General features: G+C 46.8%; 1 protein-coding gene across 7 annotated transcripts in view; it reads left to right on the top strand.

Moving 5' to 3' along the window:
• The window catches only part of Apbb2 (amyloid beta (A4) precursor protein-binding, family B, member 2), a 278787-nt gene extending 259632 nt beyond the window's left edge, over positions 1-19155 (top strand). For 6 of the 7 annotated variants that reach the window (XM_013009101.1, XM_013009104.1, XM_013009103.1 and 3 more), the window contains 6 exons: positions 4318-4432; positions 6083-6170; positions 6961-7044; positions 8363-8478; positions 10448-10627; positions 15321-19155. In XM_013009101.1, coding sequence (XP_012864555.1) covers positions 4318-4432; positions 6083-6170; positions 6961-7044; positions 8363-8478; positions 10448-10627; positions 15321-15488 — 751 coding nt within the window. In that variant the 3' untranslated portion in view covers positions 15489-19155. The remainder of the gene's footprint in view (positions 1-4317; positions 4433-6082; positions 6171-6960; positions 7045-8362; positions 8479-10447; positions 10628-15320) is intronic. The other variant, XM_013009102.1, reaches the window with a different exon arrangement.
• Positions 19156-20727: the final 1572 nt, after the last annotated feature.

The following is a 20727-nucleotide window of genomic DNA, read 5'->3' as shown; positions in this document are numbered from 1 at the left end:
TCCGGCTTTTTTCTTTTTGCTTATGTGGTGCTGAGGAATCGAACCCAGGGCCTCAGGCATGCAAGGCAAGCGCTCTACCACTGAGCCAACTTCCCAGCCCCTATCTTGGACATTTTTATTTTTACTAGAACGCAACTGAGTAAAGAACTGTTTATTCATTCTCACCATAAAGATGGCGCAGGCCCCTGTGGGGCAGTTGGAGTGCTGTGGAGCTAAGAATAATGAAAGCAACCTTCCATCTTTTTTTTTTTTTCTTTGCCATTAAGAAATTTGAGGCTGTCAAAGATGTCTCAGTGCTGACATTTTTCTGCGGCAGAATTGGAGGCTGAGCCTCTGGGGGAATAATTACTGGGGAAAGCAGCAGCAGGACAAGAACAAAAGGCATGGAAGCCCAAGGCTCAGTAATCAAAGGGGAAAGGTGCGATCGCCCTTACTGGCTTGAAGAAGCTTCAGCAATGAAACTCCCCACTCAGGGTTGGGCAGATGGTTCCTCATCCAGCATGGTGCGCAGTAAGCTGGAGCAAGGGGCAGAAACGGTTCCTGTTGCTAAATGTCATCTCAGACAAAGGTCTAGAAGACTCTGTGGGAAAACAGGGGTCCTGTTCTGGCCGTGGCTTGGTGATCCTTGGGGCCAGGAATGTGCTATGTATGTGAGCCACCAGCCACCTGGGTGGGGCAGAGAATCCCATCTCTCTGACACTGAACTCTGTGGAAGGCTGAGATGCAACCAGCAACTCTAAAGAGATGTGATGCTGCAGCCCCGGCAGGGCTCTGCAGCATTCCTGTTCACCTCAGCTGTTTCAGGAAGGCTCGGGGGCACAGAAGGCAGCATGCAGACCCTCCAAGGAGCCAGGAGAGAGAGAGAGAGAGGCCAGTGGAGCTGCAGGAGGGCTGGCTACTCGGCTAGCCACAGGGACTGATGAACTTGTGCCTCATACCTGACAGGGAACAGGAAAAGATCTAAGGCTCTTTCAAAACAGCCTGAGGCTGCCAAGCGTCTCCTTTGGGAAGATGCGGATTCCAAAGGGTTTCCCTTCAGGCTGTCCATCACCTTCCACCCTCCGCTGAAAGAACATGAAGATTCATACTAATAATTTTCAAAATAGTGCCCAAAGGGCTACATAAGGAAGAACAAAGGACACATTGCTGAAGTCTGACAGGAGGGATCCCTGAGGCCTGTTTCATCTTCGCTGCTGTAACCCGGGAGCCTTTAGCAGTCATGGGGACACTAGAGGCTCTAGAAACTTCCATTCACCCCAAGAGTCTCTTCCAGTGGGTGAGCCTGAGAAGGACTAGGAAATGAAGCCTGTCACCCCTCATTTATGGACGAGGTTAAAACCCGTGTCCAAGGTTGTACAGGCTGTCTGTCCCTGGTCCAAGATGCTTCTCAGCAGAGCGGTTCAAGGCTTTAGATTTGTTCTTTCTTCAGATTGTGGAATGTTTGCATATACAGATGACATATCTTGGGGATAGGATCCAAGTCTACACGCTTGGTTCACATTACCTAAAGGGAATTTTCACAATATTTGAATAAGTTTGTGCAAACAGAGAGGTTTCATGCTGCGGAATTTTCCACTTGTGGCATTTGTCAGTGCTCCAGAAGTGCTGGCTTTTGCTTTGGGGGATTAGGGATGGCCTCCCACAGAGCTAAGAGGATCTGGAATGAGACGTGACACTGGGTTACCTGAGTCCTGACCTCTGTCCTGGCTGTCCCTTCTTGTGTCTTGGGATGGACACAGCCAAGCCCTGCTGAGTAACCAAATGCACCTCCTTTATGTCGCTGGATTTACATGCCATGAGACAGAGGGCCAGCAGGCCTCCGTGGTGGGCCGCGCTCTGGGCAGTGGGGGCCACAACAAGTACACATGGCAGCACACCTCTTCTGGAGCAGAGGGAGAGCTCAGCCGGGGACGGGGCTGGAAGGTTGGTGGGAATACTGTCCAGGACTTCCTATAGGTAACCCTGGGAAGCCTCAGAGAAATTCAGCCTCCAAAAACGGCAGTGGAAATGTAAAGAAAGCCTTATGTGAGACATTGTCGCTTTATGATGCATCAGGGTCGTGAGTGCAGCAAGAGGGAGGGGACAGAGACTCAGACTTCCCATGAGCACATGGTGCAAGGTCCCTAAAACCATGAGTTCTGTCGGTTTTGGTTTGGGTGGGGTTTTTTTTGGCTGCTCCTAGGACTTGAACTCAGGGCCTAGGTGCTGTCCCCAAGCTCCTTTCTTGCTCAAGACTAGCGCTCTACCACTTGAGCCATTGTGCCACTTCTGGCTTTGTCTATGATTAATTGGAGATGAGTCACTGACTTGCCTCCCTGGGCTGTCTTTAAATGCTGATCCTCAGATCTCAACTTCCTGAGTATCTAGGGCTACAGGCGTGAGCCATCAGCACCTGGATGAGTTGCTTCTTTTTTTTTGTTGTTGGTCATGGGGCTTGAACTCTGGGCCTGGGCGCTGTCCCTCAGCTCTTCAGCTCAAGGCGAGCGCTCTACCACTTGAGCTACAGTGCCACTTCCAGTTTTCTGGTGGTTTATTGGAGATAGGAGTCTCACAGTCTCTCCTGCCTGGGCTGGCTTTGAACCGTGATCCTCAGATCTCAGCCTCCTGAGTAGCTAGGATTACAGGCGTGAGCCACCAGCGCCAGGCCTGAGTTGCTTCTTTTTTCAGTGAATGTATGGCCTTGATAGTGGGTGAGACTAGGACAGGAAGCAAGAGACTATACCCACCCCTCAAGGGGCGGGCCTCCCAAAGTCTGTAGCTCCTCACCCAGACCCATATGGCCAGGTGAGGGGCGTGTGGACAGGCCTGAGTCCTAGGGCTGAACTGTGCTTACCTATTACACCCAACCTACACCAAGCATTGGGGATGAATAAAGGTACACACCTCCTTCGTGGAGCTTTGAGAACGTGCACGGAAGACAAACTAGATACTCTGGTGCCCAGTGCACTGGGGATAGCGTGTGTCCAGGAAGCCAGGGAGCGCAGAGAAAGGGTTCGCTTTCAGCTTCACTGGGCAGCAGTGGCAGCAGGGTGAAGATGGTGTGAGCAAAGGCAGGGGACAAAAACCTGCTACAATGCTGAGTCCTGGCCAGGCTAGAAAGAGGGAGTGAGGGGAGCAGTTCAGGAGATGTCCAGGTGGTAAGATGGGCCAAACATGGAATTGGGTCTCCTGGGGAGACCCTAACTGATGTACTGTGCAGAAGCAGGAGGAGGTTGGGGGCAGGTATCAAGGCCAGTGGTGGACAGGCTGTGAGGACTGACAGGCTTAGAGCCTAGATTAGGAAGTCCAACCAAAGAGCTCACCTGAACCCCACATTTCTTCTGGCTAAGGATTCCAGATGGACACCTGTCTCCAGGAGTAGCTCCCTCTGCCTTTCCAGGTAAATACAACTATCTTGAGAAGAACCTGTCCATCTGAAAAGACCACCCACTCTTCCATTAAGAGTAACAATTTAACAGTGAAATTATTTGCCTGGCGTGATGGTACACACCTGTAATCCCAGCACACAGAAGGCTCAGGGAGGATTGCCAGTTTCTGGCCAGCCCAGCTGCATAGTGAAACCCTATCTCAAAAGAAACAAGCAAAGATCTGTAGCTGTGTTGACACAACAGTGTCTCAGCTTAGCATCGTGTGCACATCAATCATCATGACCCGTGACTGGGTGAGTAAAGCTGGGCGTTTATTCTTCATAAACACTTCAGCACTGAGTAACCATGAGAAATTTATCAGAGGGTTCTTTGGGAGCCAAGTCATAATCTTAGTGGATACCCTTTCATCAATAAAGCACGAGCTAGAATCCAACCTTGGCCACTTGTTTACCGTGGTGTCTGAGCCAAGCGATGCAGGACTGGAGCAGGGAAGTGTTTGGCAGAATCAGGCACTGCTGGTGGGATTGCAGCCCGCGGGGTCTCTGCCATCCTATTGCCCATCAACTTTCTCAAGCAGCTGTGGGCTGGCCCATCCGCTGTGCACGTGTTCATCATCAGAGCCTATTGTGCTTCTCGTCCGCCATGTCTGTCGCTGTCACTCATGCAGTCCAAAATCTCCCCGAGCATGTGTTCTGTTGTATAATCATGTCTGTTATTACGCTGTATGGAAAGGTTCTGCACAGTTCAGTACTCATTCAGGAGACTGTAGCGATGTAGAAATGAATTCCTGACATCCATAAACCTGTGCCTCTGTAGCTGCTGAAATTTTGTTTTCCAAATAAATCATCACCGCTGCCATACTGCTGCTAGCTCCGTGAATGTTCGTAACTAGAGAAGGTTGGTAAGAGATTCCTTTTGTCTAATGCCCTGATGAATTTCATTTGCACAGGGACTTTGCTTATGTAGCAAGAGACAAAGATACGAGAATTTTGAAATGTCATGTATTTCGATGTGACACACCAGCCAAAGCCATCGCCACGAGTCTTCACGAGATTTGTTCCAAGGTAAGGCAGGTCCTGGACAGTGGTCCATTGGGTTCTTCCGTCTCACTGCTCAGGCTGGTAAAGGAAGGCAAAGGCTGGGAGCTGCCCTGCACATTGCTTTAGGAAGAAGTGAGCATAGTGCTATGCAGCCCAGGGACCTTTCAAAGCTACCAGGCATTGGTAGCCAAACCTCAGCAAGTGCCAGTGTCCTTGGACAGATACCATGTGACATCAGAGCATGCAGCCTGCACACATCCGCTTTATACTTTAAGTCAGCTTGAGATTACTCATAACTCGTAATGCAAATGCTGGATAAGTTATTATTAAGCTGTATTGTTTAGAAAATAAAGAGAAAACTCTGTCCATGCCTCATGCAGACACAGCCATGTAGACATAACTACATACTACATGTCAGCAATAGTGTGGCTTTTTTTTTTTTTTTTTTGGTTGTGGGGCTTGAACTCTGGCCTGGCACTGTCCCTCAGCGCTTCAGCTCAAGGTGAGCACTGTACCACTTGAGCCACAACACCACTTCCAGTTTTCTGGTGGTTTGTTGGAGATAAATGGACTTTTTCTGCCCAGCCTGGCTTTGAACTGCGATCCTCAGATCTCAGCCTCCTGAGTAGCTAAGATTACACTGGGAGCCACTGGCTCTGTCCAGTACACAGAGCTGGAGAGCTAGGCTCAGTGGAGCTTGGGAGTGATTTTTGGTTTTGGTTTTTTTTTTTTTTTCCCCAAAATCAGGACTCGAGCTGGGTATCTGACGCTTTTGTTCATTGACTGGCCCTCTACCACCTGAGCCATGCCTCTAACCCAGGAGTGACTTTGTTACCATGAATGGAAAGCTTAGACTAGGGGTTGAGATATTATAGCAGCTGACATTACTGAGCCTGCCAACTGCTAGACATATTCCTTTAATCCTCAGAACTGCCCTGTGACCTAAATATTATTGTCACTTCATATGCAGTTGAGAGAATGAGACACACAGGTCAGATAACCTGCCCAAGGTCTCATAGCTAATAAGTGGCAGAGGTAGAATTTGAACCCATATACTCTATGTGCCCTGAAAAGAGTATGTACATGTCAGCATATACGAGCACAAGGAAGTCTGCTACTCTGTATCCCACTGACCATTGGGGAGTCCCCGGCTCAGGCATGTGGGATGGTTTTCAGCAAAGGCAGGAGCCTGGTAAATGGAAGAAATAAATTCCAAACAATGAAGGGACAGTTACCTTGAGAAACAGTTCACTGCCTATCCCCAGAGAAAATAAAATTCTCATCAAAATATCTAGTCCAACTGGGCATTGGTGGCTCACACCTGCAATTCTAGCTTCTCAGGATGCTGACATCTGAGGATTCTAGTTCTAAGCCAGCCCAGGTGAAAAAGTCCCTAAGGCTCTTATTTCCAACTAACCACCAAAAAGCAGGAAATGGAGCTGTGGCTCAAGTGGTAGAGCATTATCCTTGAGCAAAAAAAGCGTAAGGGCAGTGCGTAGGCCCTGAGTTCAAGCCCCAGCCAAAAAAAAGCTACGTAGTCCAGAGACACAGTAATCACAATGAGGCTAATAATTTAAGCTAAATTAAGTCAGAATAAAATCAACTCAGACTCTGGCTGTCCTGGCCAGACACGTGAGAGCCTTTAACCACCTGTGCTGGATCCTTCATCTCCAGATTATGGCCGAAAGGAAGAATGCCAAAGCCCTGGCCTGCAGCTCCCTACAGGAGAGGACCAACGTGAACCTGGACGTCCCTTTGCAAGGTAGGTCAGCTGCGTCCCCCCATCATGGCGTCTCCATCCTGGCAAGACACCGCGGTCTTGGGTGGTTCTCTAGTGTTATGAGTTTCTCTAAAAAGCACACTCAGACCCACAAATGTGAGATCCCACAAGGCCCCAGAGTTGGTTTGGTGCCAGGAGTGTTAGGTGCCAAGGGCTGGCTAGTTTTGTTGCTGTTGGACAAGATTATAGATAGTTGTTAGTGGTGTTGTATAACTCACATGCATGGATTGGGTAAGGACATGGATTTTTGGTTTGGGGGGATCTCTAGTTATTCTTCCTGTGTCTCTACCCTTTGTGACTGGACTCTGAGCATCAGCCACATACAACAGACAGGTAATCAAAAGCTGCTTCTTCGTGATCATCAGAGAGACAGAGCAGGGTTTTTTTTGGTTTTTTGGGTTTTTTGTCAGTCGTGGGGCTTGAACTCTGGGCCTGAGCGCTCTTCAGCTCAAGGCGAGCGCTCTACCACTTGAGCTACAGTGCCACTTCCAGTTTTCTGGTGGTTTATTGGAATAAGATTTTCATGGACTTGCTTGCCTGGGCTGGCTTTGAACCGCGATCCTCGGATCTCAGCCTCCTGAGTAGCTAGGATTACAGGCGTGAGCCACCGGCGCCCGGCCTAGAAGCAGGCATGAGGTAAAAGTTGACTAGGATCCTGACTGTTCTTATGGAGCATCCCGAAGGAGGCCATCGTGCCTGGGGTGCTGTGAACCTCCCAGCTGCCAAGTGGTGGCTGCAACCCTGAGCTACGCATCCCTCTTGTTCCTTGTAGTAGATTTCCCAACACCAAAGACTGAGCTGGTCCAGAAGTTCCACGTGCAGTACTTGGGCATGTTACCTGTGGACAGACCAGTCGGTAAGTAAAACTTGGATCTTTCCGCTCTGCAAGCGCTTGGCTGAGGTGTGTTGTCACTTCCTCATCCTCTTGTAAAGCAATCCCTGCCCCCAGTCAGAGTACAAGTGATCTTTGCAGGCAAGCTAAACAGGCTTGACCCATGACTCCCACCTACAGGGACCCAGCAGTCCTGAGATGTGTAGTCACAGCCTGTGAGGGGCTTTGGTGTCTTCAAGTGGGGCTGAAGAGGGGTTGGGCAACGGACCTTTGACCTGGTTAGAAAAGATTGTGGAGAAATCAGAACTCTCATGTGCTGGATGGGCGGGGGTGGGGCAGACGGGGAGTGCGGAGAGAGACGATGTGGCAACACTTCTGTCCTGCACATACACCCTAGAGAAAGGAAGACATCTCTCCATCTGAAACCTTGTTCACAGAAATTCATACTTGCTTCAAAAAAAAAGGAAACAATTTAAATGTCCATCAGCTGACAGATGGGCAAATCAGGCATGCTACTTGTAGATAATGGAATTGTTATTTGGTAATAAAATGCAATGAAGTATTGAAGCACTGCAAGACTCCAGTGAACCTTGAAAACGTTGAGCTAAGGGAAGGAAGTCAGTCACAGCCAGCCTCAGATGGCGTACGCCCTTTATGTGCATTTTTCAGAGCAGGCAAATCTCTGACAGAGAGACAACATATGTATGGTAGCCAGGGGCTGGATGAGGCTCCTAAAAGATGCAAGATTTTAAAATCAATGAATTTTACACTGGAAGTGAATCTTGTGTGAGTTACACTGGAATAAAGTGGTTACTCTTCCAGCCCAGAAAAAAGCCTGTAGGAACACCCAGCAAAACACCCCCATTGAATAATATTTGCTACTTATGTCCAAGTGGTGAGGGACCTGGCCTTATTAAAAAAATGTTCCCTAGGATGAAGGAAGGTCAGCTAGCACGTGCTGACTTCTGTTGGGTCCTCCTCTCCAGGCCCCTCTGCTTGGACAAAGGCAGCACTTGTTGAGGACTGGTCACACCCTCAGAGCCAAGAAATCTTTGGAGCAAGGTTGAGCTTAGTATACCAAGTATCCTAGACAGAACGAATGGCACTGTGCCCCTGGAGAGACTCCTAGGCTTCCTCTCCCTTAGAAATCCAGCCATTTTGTTTCTTCTGTGCATACATGAGCATGAATCGATGAAGGGGCCTGTGTTCAGGACAAAGATGGGTGTATATATATATATATATATATATATATATATATATAGCTGGGCCTGGGTGGTGAGGCCTGCATTCAGGAGTGGTCTGTCACTCCAGGACCTTCTTTGATCACGCTTTCCCCTGACAGGCATGGACACCCTGAATAGTGCCATAGAAAATCTCATGACCTCATCTAACAAGGAAGATTGGCCATCGGTGAACATGAATGTGGCCGATGCCACTGTGACAGTTACTGGTGAGAAGGTAAGCGGGGGTGGTGGGCCACACTGGCCCATTGGGGCTACAGGAAACTTTTGGATATCATGGTCTTCCATGAAACAGAACAAACACCACGGCTTGAGCTATTCAGAGTTGTGCTTACCTGGGACTGAAATGACCCTCGTTCATAAAAGACCCTGGCCTTCATGTCAGTCAAAACTGTGTACACTTCTGCTTTCTTCTGGGCATGGAGCCTTTTTGTTTGGTGATCCTGATTCTATCTTCCTCATTTGCTTGTTTGCTGGTGGTGATTGTGTGTCCCTAGCTGTAGCCTACTCATGGGTTTGAGGTCTGGCCAGTCCCTGTAGACCATGCTGGCTGGGGTTGTTAGAGAGGCCTAGTGATTTGTACCATCAGGAATAAAAGAGATCATTGGTCAACTTAACAGAACACAGCATTATTCTCAATCCTCGTTATCCTACTATGTGCTTTGAAGAAACTGACAGAGAGATGAAGTAACTTACCCAGCATCACACAGTATAGGACCAGGCTTCAAACCAGGCAGTCTAACCCAGACTTTCAAGGTGCCTTATTGTCGCGACCGCCTCGACCCGCAAGGATGACGCGACAACAGGTCCTTCTTTCAGACGGTTTATTCAGGACCTTGTTTACAGCTTCTTTTCTCCTACTTCTCTCCTGCCCGCTTCTTCCTGCTTCTTCCTGTTTCTCCTGCTTCTCCTTGTTTCTCCTTGTTTCTCCTTCCCATCCACCCCCGCGCTCCGGTTATAAGCCTCCTGGATGGCCAATCCTGAAGCGCCATGTGGCATATACCGATAGGGCTGCAAACACAGAAGCAAACTAGGAGCCAAGTCATAGCCATATAAGGAGTTGTTTTTTACAGAGAGCACTCGTCACGGGGAAGACGGAAGGTGGGAGCCCGCGCCATCTTAGGTCGCAGCCGCACCACGCAGCCCTGCCATTTTAGCTACAATGTTGCTTTTGCAGCCGTCTTTGGTCGCGGCTCCCGCAGCTCTCCACACCTTATGAAGCACCTGTCCTAGAAAGGCCTCAAGTCATCAGCCTGCCCTTCTTCTACCATGATAGATCACCTTCAGTATCTCTATGAACGGGTCACTGACCTTCCTGATTCTCCAGGAGGTATACTGGAGTTTTCTTCCATTCCTCAAGTTTGTTGTATGACAGCGCTGCTCTTTCCATGCGCCGCCCCTCCGCCAGTCCATCCTTCACCCAAATCCTAACTCCAGCATCTGCCTCAAAACCTCCTGGCCACTTAGACCAGGCAGCGGGCTGCCTGCCAAGTCTGCTCTCGCACCTGATGGTGTATTTAGTAAGTCAGGATGTTCACATCTGAATGTTGGCCATCTGGACATGTTGACCACTTGAGACATTACATAGAGTTATTGCAAAGGATACTATCTTTTGCAATCCTAAGAATGAATTCTAGACATTTCCTCATGCTGCCTCTTATGGGTGTTAGTTTGTAGAATGGGAGGGAGATGATTTGACAAATGGGTTGGTTTGGTCAATTTGTTGGTTTTACATGGTTTTAATAGACATGCAATTCAGTGTGGCTGGTTAGGGGCAGATGAAGAGACAGGGAATTCTCTTCTTAAGCCCTTTGGAGCTACCTTGGGCAGATAGCTTTTGGGCTACTGGGTGACCTATATTGGGGAGTATGTAAGAAGTCTGTATGACCTCGCAGACTTGGGGTACAGTGGAGAGAGAACCAGACCTACATCACCTCTTATGGCAGCAGTGTAGCTCACAGCAAGACAAGCCACCAGACAGAGAAGCCCACCATCATGGTGGCCTCAGCATTTAGGTTGTTTTACCTCTCTAGGAAGACACAGTCCTTTCCTGATTTCATCTGGACATATTGCCTATACAAGGTCCTCTCTGCTGGGTGTGCGGTTTGTTCTGGTGACCATTGCCTATAAAGCACGGCCCGGCACCTGGTGCCTGGCCTCGAGCCAGTGATGGACGTGTCTTCCAGAATGAAGAGGACGTGCTGGTGGAGTGCCGGGTGCGGTTCCTGTCCTTCATGGGAGTCGGGAAGGACGTCCATACGTTTGCCTTCATCATGGATGCTGGGAACCAGTGCTTCGAGTGTCACGTGTTCTGGTGCGAGCCCAATGCCGCTAATGTGTCAGAGGCCGTCCAGGCCGCCTGCATGGTGAGTGACCCCCACAGTGAGGTAGGCCTCCCCAGAAATGAGAGCACAACAGCAGATGTCAAGGAAGAAAACAATGGGGGTATGTAAAGTCCTGTGCGATTTTTACCCCGCTCTCATTCCTGCGGAAGAGCTGATCCTGATCCTAACAAGAAGTTTGCATTTCATGAGTCTGAGGCTCATACACTGGGCGAGGCCAGACAGAGCCATGTTCTGTGGTGAGTCTGCTAATGCTGTACAGGATGGGCCTCCAGGCTGCAGATCTGAGGATGACCTGTTCTGGCCCAAGCTGATCTCAGGATGAAATGCTAGTCGTATGTGAGTTGTTACTATTTGCATTCAGCTCGAGACTTTGCAGATTTTTTTTCTTTGTTGGGCGTGGGACTTGAACTCTGGGCCTGGGCACTGTCCCCGAACTCTTCAGCTCAAGGTGAGCGCTCTACCACTTGAGCCACAGCACCACTCAGCTCGAGACTTTGGAAGTAAACTGTCCCACGTGATTTTTTATTTCAAATAGTTGGTTTAGGTGCATTGTGCTCATATAGCTTTTAACTCATCCTTACAACAACCCTGTTAGGTAGTAGTAAGCAGTGTTGCCTTTAGGAGAACAGAGGCTCAGAGAATTTAGAGTGGTCCACCAGGTACCACATGGGTAAATGCCAGCACCTGGGATCGGCCCCGCACTGCAGGGTAACAAAGCCAGGGCACTTCACTGTGTATGTGAATAGAAATAAAAATCTTCTCTCATTCATTGCACTGAAGGCTCTGAAAAACTTTTATTGATGGTAAGGGAACTAAGCCAGATATGATCTACACATCTGTAATCCCAGCACTTGGGAGGCTGAGGCAGGAGGATCACAAGTTTGAGGCCAACCTCAGCCGTATAGTGTGATCCTGTCTCACAGAGGAGGAGAGGGTGACTGTGGGAGCCTAGGCCTAACGTCCATGGTGCAGTGGAGCATAGCAAGCAGGGTCTCGGGGAGAAGTGGAGGGAGGTGAGCTGTCACCATGGCTAGGGGCCTCGTGCCACCGTTTGTGTCTCTTCACCGGAGGTTTGTTCAGGCCGTGAATTGATCCTGTTTAGGAATTCAGCTCAGAGATGGGGGAGGACAGTGGGAGGGCTGCACAGGGACGGGTGAGTCACATAACCCCGAATCCTGTCATAGTATAGGAAGCTAGAAATGAAGGGATGGGACTGGTTGAGAGGGAACCGGGAGGGTCTCTTCAGGCAACTGGCAGGTCTGCTGGTTGACTGGTTTTAGGTTAGATATCAACAGTTTCTTAGACTGAAGGAAATAGACCAGGAGCTGGACTGAAGTGGGGGTCACACACATCCACCCCACACCATATTCCTGATCTATAATGGCACTGAATAGAGAATTTTAAACTAAGTGCTATTACTAAAGGCTCAGATAGTTTAAAAAAAAGTTTAGAAAGCAAAACAAATATAGTAGGCTAAGGTTGATTTATTATTGAAGAGAATCTGTGTATAGCTGTAGCGTAGCTCAAGTGTAGGGTGTTCGTAAAGTTGCAGCAATTGCCAGGACTCTGCCCGGCCGTCATATCCACTCCTCACTCACTGAGCACACACCGCAGTGCCAAGCCTGCACGCTCAGGTCATGGCCAGTGGGCCACGCAGGTATTCTAGTTACCTTTTATACCATGTTTTTACTCTCCATTTACAAACGGTTAGATACACAAATGGTTGCCATTATGTGATCATTGCCTACAGCATTCAGGGAGCTGCTGGTCAGGCATGTAGCCTGGGAGAGAGGGGCTCCAGCACACAGCCCAGATGGGTAGTGGCTCCACCGCCTGGGTTTGTTACATCCACTGGGGTGTTCACACCAGTTCTAACTGTGGAAGGACACGCCTCAGAACAGGTCTCAGTCATCCAGCTGGAGGATTAGTGGCAGCGTGGCCTTGCCAAAGGGAGAGTGGACGCAGAGCTCAGACATACCGGAAGGTGCTAATCAGCAAAGGTGGTGCCCCGGAGGGTGGAAAGTAGGAGCTCTCTGGTTTGTGCCTACTGGTTGGTTTGGGGTTGGTTTTTTTGTTTCACACAGCTATGATGAGAATGAGGAGAAGGAAACAGTAAGAGGTGGGGATGGTGGGGAACAGGAAAAGAGAGCAGATTGGTTTTTGTAAGACTCCTTTGGCATGGTGGGGAGGGAGAAAGGGAAGGGGGCTGCTCACACCAGGCTCTGGCTCCCCGCACACACAGCCCCATTAGAGAGGTGGTTCTGCTCCAGAGCTGTGGATCCAGGGTCCCAAGGCTCATGCACTGGGTACGAAGGAGCAGGACTGGGGCGGAGGCGCAATGGAGTGCCAGGAGTCCAGCGGACCTACAAACCAGGGGTAGGGTAGGAGGGGTGAAAGTGCTGCAGGAGGCAAGTAGACACTGGAAGGCGTCCGTCAAGCAGAAGAGGATAATGACTATTTTATGCAATCAAAATGCATCGTAACAGATGGTTTGTGTTATAAAATGAATGGCTTTCAGCCTCCATTATACAATTTTTAAATGCTAACAATTAAATAATTAGCACTGGCTATGGTGTGTCTGTAGATTTCCAGGCTAATCTTCCCTCTTGGAAACAACTTTTTTCTGGTTTGCCTTCTATTTTCATTGTATTAATGCAACTGTCATTGTAGAGTAAGGCCTTTGGATAAAATCCAAGCACCCTTCCCTTGCTCTAGAGCCAGCTTTTTTTTGTCGGTCATGGGGCTTGAACTCAGGGCCTGGGCACTGTCTCTGAGCTTTTTTGCTCAAGGCTAGCATTCTACCACTTAGAGCCACTTCCAACTTTCTGGTAGTTAATTGGAGATAAGCGCCTCATGAACTTTCCTGCTGGGCTGGTTTCCAACCATAATCCTCAGATCTCAGCTTCCTGAGTAGCTAGGATTATAGGCATGAGCCATTGGTGCCTGGATAAATCCAGTCTTTCTAACCCAAGGGTTGGCTTCCTGATTCAAATCTGCATAATTCTCCATCTATAATATGCCTGAATTAATTCTATCTGAAATATGGTATTAACACATTTGTGTATGTATGTGTGCCGGTCCTAGAGCTTGAACTTGAGTCCTGGGTACTGTCTCTAAGCTTTTATGCTTAAGGCTATCACTCTACCATTTGAGCCATAGCACTACTTCTGGCTTTTTGATGGCTAATTGGAGATAGGAATCTAATGGGCTTTCCTGCCAAGGCTGGCTTTGAACCAGGATCCTCAGATCTCAGCCTCCTGAGTAGCTAGTATTACACATTCTTTTGCTTCTACTTCATTTTAAGACATATTTTACAATGATCCAGTAGAGGGCCAAGTGGAATTTAGAGCAGGACAAAGAAGAATCATTATAAAAGTCATCAATTAGGTACAGTTTGGATTGATGCTCTACCTACAGACTAGTTTGAAATTCCAAGTCCAGGGTCTCCTGCTTGTCTATCAATTCCTGCTCTAGATGTGTGTGTGCTGATGTGGACCTGTCAAGATGCCTGTGGAACTTTTTTGCTCAAGGCTAGCACTCTACCACTTGAGCCATAGCGCTACTTGCAGCTTTTTGGGGGGTAGTTTATTGGAGATGACTCTCATGGACTGCTTGCCCAGGTGGGCTTTAAACCATGATCCTCAGATCTCAGCCTTCTAAGTAGCTAGAAATACAGGTGTGAGCCACCTGTGCCCAGTTGATATCTTTAAAAATTGGTTGTAGAATTACTTTAAAGGGCTTAGGTAAGAGGGGGAAAAGGTGATGAATTTTAACCTTTTCACTTAATACTGAAGAATGTGCTATCCTTCAATGATACAAAAGCAGGTTGGTATTTTGTTGTATTTCTGAAGAACTAAAGTTGTCCATGGTGCTGCTGCTAATGGATTTTGAAAAAATTAATCCACTGGGATTTTTAGGTGAATTATAAAATGTGTCCTGAAATTCCAGTACATCGTTTTTTTTTTTTCTATGAAAGCAAAAAATAGGGGCAGGAACAACACTGCCAGGTTGACATTGCCAGGCATTTTGCGCATGTACATTACAGCACCCTCCCTTGGAGTGCCCCATTTCGGACATTTTCATTGGAGAGGCAAGAGGTGTACTCACTGCCTGGGGTAACGCGGCTCACAGTGATGTGTGTGTATTCCAATTGTGTCTTCTTTCACCTGCCATCTTTCCACACATCGTTCGCTCTGTCCTGACCCTTTGTTGTCAGTAGCTCACTGAACCACTGCAGCCTATCAGTACAAAGGAGAAGCAGAAGAGGAGCGTGGAGGGAAGGAAAGAGGGCAAAAGACAAAAACCATCTTCACTGAGCCTAATGATCTTTCAGAATTTAAAACACCCACATTAAGAATAAAGTCTTGGGGGCTGGGAAGGTGGCTCAGTGATAGAGCGCTTGCCTTGCATGCTTGAGGCCCTGGGTTCGATTCCTCAGCACCACATAAGCAAAAAGAAAAAAGCCGGAAGTGGCGCTGTGGCTCAAGTGGTAGAGCGCTAGCCTTGAGCTGAAGAGCTGAGGGACAGCGTCCAGGCCCAGAGCTCAGGCCCCACGACCGGACCCAAAAAGAAAGAATAAAGTCTTGGATTTATGTTTAGTAGTCAGGTCACTAACTTTGAAGAGTTGCATGTGTGAGTGATGAACTGCAGACCTATTAACTAAGAAGGAATACGTGATGGATTACCCAATTGTTTCTCTGTGTGTATGTTTCAGTTACGCTATCAGAAGTGCTTGGTAGCCAGGCCACCTTCCCAAAAAGTGCGGCCGCCTCCTCCGCCAGCAGACTCAGTGACCAGAAGAGTCACAACCAATGTAAAACGAGGGGTGCTGTCCCTCATTGACACTCTCAAACAGAAACGTCCTGTCACAGAAACGCCGTAGCTGCTACCTTAAAGGATTCATCATCATGACCTGAGGGAAATAGCTCCACTAAAGGAAAGGAACAAACCCCGGCCTTCCATCCAGCGGCTGATGCTGTGTCTCCAGAGAATTCATCCTTCACCAGTGTTAGACAAGCATGTTCTCTCGTCTTGCCACCATCACATGATAGGAAAAGAAGCATGAGTAATTTTATTTGCAGTCAGTCAGTTACATCATGAGCAGTGGAAGGTCTTTTTCTTATTGTAAATATGGTGAGTTTGACCTCGTGCACACACAGAGAAGAATGTGCCACGCCCCTCCTAGTGAACCGACGCTGCGTCCTCAAGAGCGAGCAAAGCCTGGGCTCTTCTCACTGTCCTCACTGGATGTCAAAAGCCACCTCTGAGTTGCACAACACTAACAGTGTTTCCAGCCCTGGAAACACTGGGACACTGAGTCTCAGATTACCATGAATTGCTGTATAAACAGGATATATTGGGATTTTAGCTTTTCATAAAATTGAACCTGTTGGTTGACAAAAATTGGCTGTTGGCATCAGTATGAAAGCAGCTGGCAGCTTTCCTCCTCCATGAGCGCTTTGACACAGGGACCCTGTTGCATGTCTACAGCTGTCTGGGGTGGGGGTGGGGGGCAGTGTTAGAAAAAAAAAGTGAACCTTTCAAAATGATTTCAAAAGAACTAAATTTGATGAATTAAAATCAAGCAAAAAAACATAGCCTTTCTCTTCAGATGGTTTTCAAACCGATTATTTTACAGAGAAACTAACAAGATCATGCATTTTGGGGGGATGGGACATGTTTCAAACTCTGCCTTACATTGTACAATGCAGCTAGAGAAATTCTAGATTGTTCTAGATTGTTCACTATGGCCATTCTCTATCCAAACACAAAAAGGAAATACTCCTCATAAACCTTTCATCCTTAGTTGGGTAACTAGCCAATATGCAATTTGGAGTTGAGGAAACACCCCTCATATCTCTGTCATACACCATTATTTTAGGTTTTCACAAACACGTGGTTTGTGTTAGTGTGCAGCCTAGCAGTGGTCCTGCCAGAACTGTGCTTCTAGCCTAAGTTTCTCTAGTGCTTTTCTGTCCAGAGAGCTGTCTGCCCATCATGTATTGTCCATGGCAACTGGTTACCTTTAAGTTGATCCTTTCTCAGATTTCTGTACTTAATATTAGAGCTTGTTGGACTTAACTAACTACACTGTATTGTTTTTCCATTTTACTTTCAAGACTTACAAGTTTTCATACCAGAGAAAAATATACCTAGGAATAACGGACTACTTAACAGTTTCTCTCAAATGCCATTTTCCTGCTTCTTTTCATGTAGATAACTTACTACACGGTGCACAAATTTAGACTCTAGTTGACATTGTTGTCTTAAGAAGTTACTAAGGAGATCGATCCTAATATTAGTTTTGCTTTTTCCTGTCAAAATTAACGTTTACAACATCCAGTTCTGAAAGTAGTGCTTTACGTTTCACACTGCTGTGTATTTGTCAGAATGCTTTCCACATTCTTTCCACATTTGAGCCTTACAGGGTAGGAAAGGTACCAAATACATGGGAGCACTCAAAATATAAAGTACCAGAAGGTTCAGTCCGCTGGCCCAGATCTCACCAAAGCTCATTAGAGAGGCAGAACTCGGACCCACAATTCCCAGCTCTTGCTGTGTGGTGCCGCCTCCAGTCAGTCAGGAATATCCTTTCCAAACGCCTGCACACATGCCAGGAAGAACACATGTGGACACACAGTCAGGCCATCTCAGAGTTCCCTCCATGGGTCTGTTCTGCAGTGAATCATACACCGCGTGAATCCTACACACCCCATCCAGTCCAAGTCCAGAACCGTATGCTGCAGTGTGCCTCAGAGGTGCTACAGAGGACAGATATCTGCACCCAGTAGCCTGTCCCAACCTGTGGGGTTGTCTGAGATGATGCTGGTTGTGGTAGAGATTTTCCTGACACATGGCCCTTTGCCGCCAGTCAATGCAACGGGATGAGTGGCAGGCCTTCTGCTTGTTGCGCTGGAAGGGTTTTCTGGCGATCCAATGTCATGACAAAAATGATGTTCCTTTTGAAATCCCATACTTCCATGTAACTGTAACCCCTCTGTACAGCATCTTTACAATAAAATAAAAATTTTTAAAAATCCAATACTTCACAGCAACTCGCATAGTACTCTATGCAGAGTGGCCTGTGACATGATGAGAAGTTACTGCGTCATGAAAGCCTGTGAAAAGCTATTAAAAATTCAGTGACCGCGATCCTCCAGATCTCCACAGTGACACGCTGTAGTGTGATTAAGACTTCAAAACTGAACAAGGAATCCACTTTGCTGCAGGAAATCTCTACCAGAACCCCATTCATTTTTTTAAGACATACATTTGTTTGTTTGTTTTCAGGATCAAGGATACTGATCTAGCTTTAAGTAGCAAACTAATTTATATATGCAATTTTAGGATGCAGTAAGATGAATGATAGCCTTTACATATTAGGAACTTTACTGCAGATTTGTTTTGGAAAATAGCTTTGCATACTAAATGCAGGTTAATTTTGTAAAATTCATTATGTTAAACAGTATGTTCAGATACTTTCTGCCATGGCCAAAAAAGTAAGTGTGAAAGTGTGTATGTGTATATGTGTGTGTGTGTGTGTGTTTGTGAAAGGATGCCAGTGTTTTACTTGAGCTCTTAGTGACCCTTCAGTTATCTATGCATTCTTTATATCTGTGATTCGGTAAACAGGCAGCCATGTTCTCTTTGCCTTGTATGTCCTCTCATTTGTTAATTAACTTGTTAAATACAGCTTAAGATATTTTTATTTTATTTATTCTATTTTTACTGAAATATACTGCATTGTTGTGTTAATGTAATTATTATCTCTACTGAGAATTACTGTCACAGTGTATCCAAATCTAAGTAATCTCAGTGAACTATATGTTGCCTAAATGGTGGTTTTGTAATGCTTTGTAGTCACGTTTCTATTTGAATATGTAGAAGAAAAGGCAAAATGCTTCTTCCAGGTCCTTTTATTTTTTAAAAGCCACTAGCTAGACATAGTCGTGCTGCCTCATCTAAGTGCTTCTTGGCAGCACCAAGCCAACAGTCCTGTGGCTGAGAACTCTCCAGACTAAGCACTGTGCGGTGCTGATTTTTTATATCCTTCACAACCTCTGTGATACCATCTTGCTTTCCACCCATAGCTAACTGGAGCCATTGTTTTTGTTTGTCTGACTGCATGCAGGAACATTAGACCCACTGCCATTAAAACAAGTTCTTGGTGATAAATTCTTGGCACTGCTTTTTTTTTTTTTTAATCCGCTTGTAAGAATATTCTGCACAAAGCCATCACTAGCACCCCCAAAACTTCCTTTACCTGTACACACACTTGTAAGCATCACAACCCAAGATTTCATGAGCCCTAGGAAAAACATTTCCCCGTTACTGGCACAACTTAATAAAGCACGCTAGTGGACCAGGCTTCACCTCGTACACAGCTAACGTAGGTGTTCCTGGCCAGGAAAGCCATCACACCGCCACCCAGTGGTCCTAGTGGCCACTGCAGCTGTCCGACGCTTCCTTTTCTTTTCCCCATCTTACTGTTGATCACTTTTACACATTTCAATGTAACATGTTGTGAAAATAAATTTGGCTTCATAAAATGTTTGGCTCATTTATCTTATAACTCAGTTACTACTATGAAAAACACAAATATAAATGTGGTGTCTCTAGTCATCTTATTTTTGTATTATTCTGACCTCAAATTAAACTTTTTAGAAATCAATTTAGTAACGTAAGATTTTGTTTGGATTAAGTGCTTGCATCTTCCCATCTGGTGAGAACTGGGAAGTAACTTTAAATTGGTGGTAACTGCCCTGTCCTTACTTGGTGGTCAGGAAAGGCAGCTGGTATGGTGACATGGAAGCCCGTTGGGTCTCCAGCCCTAGTACAGCCAGTCTTTCTAGGACCAAGTTAATTCAGCACAAAGAAGCCTGCCATTCCTCTAAGAACCTCTCTTAGGAGAGTGAAAACTAGAGATGCACAAACATAAACTCTGAATAGCAAGGGGCTGGAATCTGAATTTGCTATTGGAGTATCCAAAAGGCTAGCAGCTTAATTTTTTTTTTGCAACCCTTTTCTCTAAGAAATTCAACTATCCAATGAAAAATAATATTCCAGGGCTAGAAAGGTGGCTCAGTGGTAGAGCGCTTTCCTTGCATGCCTGAGGCCCTGGGTTCGATTCCTCAGCACCACAAAAGCAAAAAAGAAAAAAAACCAGAAGTAGTGCTGTGGCTCAAGTGGTAGAGCACAAGCCTTGAGCTGAAGAGCTGAGGGACAGCGCCCAGGCCCAGAGTTCAAGCCCCACGACCGGACCCCCCCCCCGCCAAAAAAAATAATATTCCTCACAAGGATTCTCTCCTGTGGCTTTCATCCTAATAATGTTTTACCCTTTTTACTCTGCCAAATTAAATAATTGATCCTGCCCTCCCCAGGAGACTTTCGGAGAATAAAATGAAAGCATCACTATTGAATGGTTTCATTCAGATTCTCTGTAAACAGGAATCTCATGGCAAGCTACCTGTAGAGAGATTCTGGAGGTGAGTGAGTCCCACACTGCTACAGAAACTTGAAGCACCCACGCTACTTCCTCACAGTGATGAAGACACTTTGAAAACAATCTTGAAGTTTTGGACAGTGGAATATTTTTCAGCCTGGGGTAGGGAGGTAAGGATAAGAGGACAAAAAGAGAAGATTCCTTGGAGCAGACATCAGTCGTGCACACTCATAATCCCAGTTACTCAGGAAGCTGTGATCTGGAGATGCTACAGTTTGAAGCCAGCTTGGGACGAAAAATAGGAGACTCCATCTCTAATCAATTTTAAAAAAAAAAGAAAAACTGGGCTGGAAATGTGAGCCAGTGAGGGCCTGATTCTAAAAACCAGTTCCAGGGCTGGGAAGGTGGCTCAGTGGTAGAGCGCTTGCCTTGCATGCCTGAGGCCCTGGGTTCGATTCCTCAGCACCACATAAGCAAAAAGAAAAAAGCCGGAAGTGACACTGTGGCTCAAGTGGTAGAGTGCTAGCCTTGAGCTGAAGAGGTGAGGGACAGCACCCAGGCCCAGAGTTCAGACCCCACGACTGGACCCAAAAAATAAATAAATAAATAAAAAATAAAATAAAAACCAGTTCCAAAAAAAAAAAATGATTCCTAAGGTAACAATGTCGCCTCCTATGGA

Source organism: Dipodomys ordii, unplaced genomic scaffold, assembly GCF_000151885.1.
Source record: "Dipodomys ordii isolate 6190 unplaced genomic scaffold, Dord_2.0 Scaffold8, whole genome shotgun sequence".
NCBI lineage: Eukaryota > Metazoa > Chordata > Mammalia > Rodentia > Heteromyidae > Dipodomys > Dipodomys ordii.
This window is presented reverse-complemented; position numbering and strand designations above follow the sequence as displayed.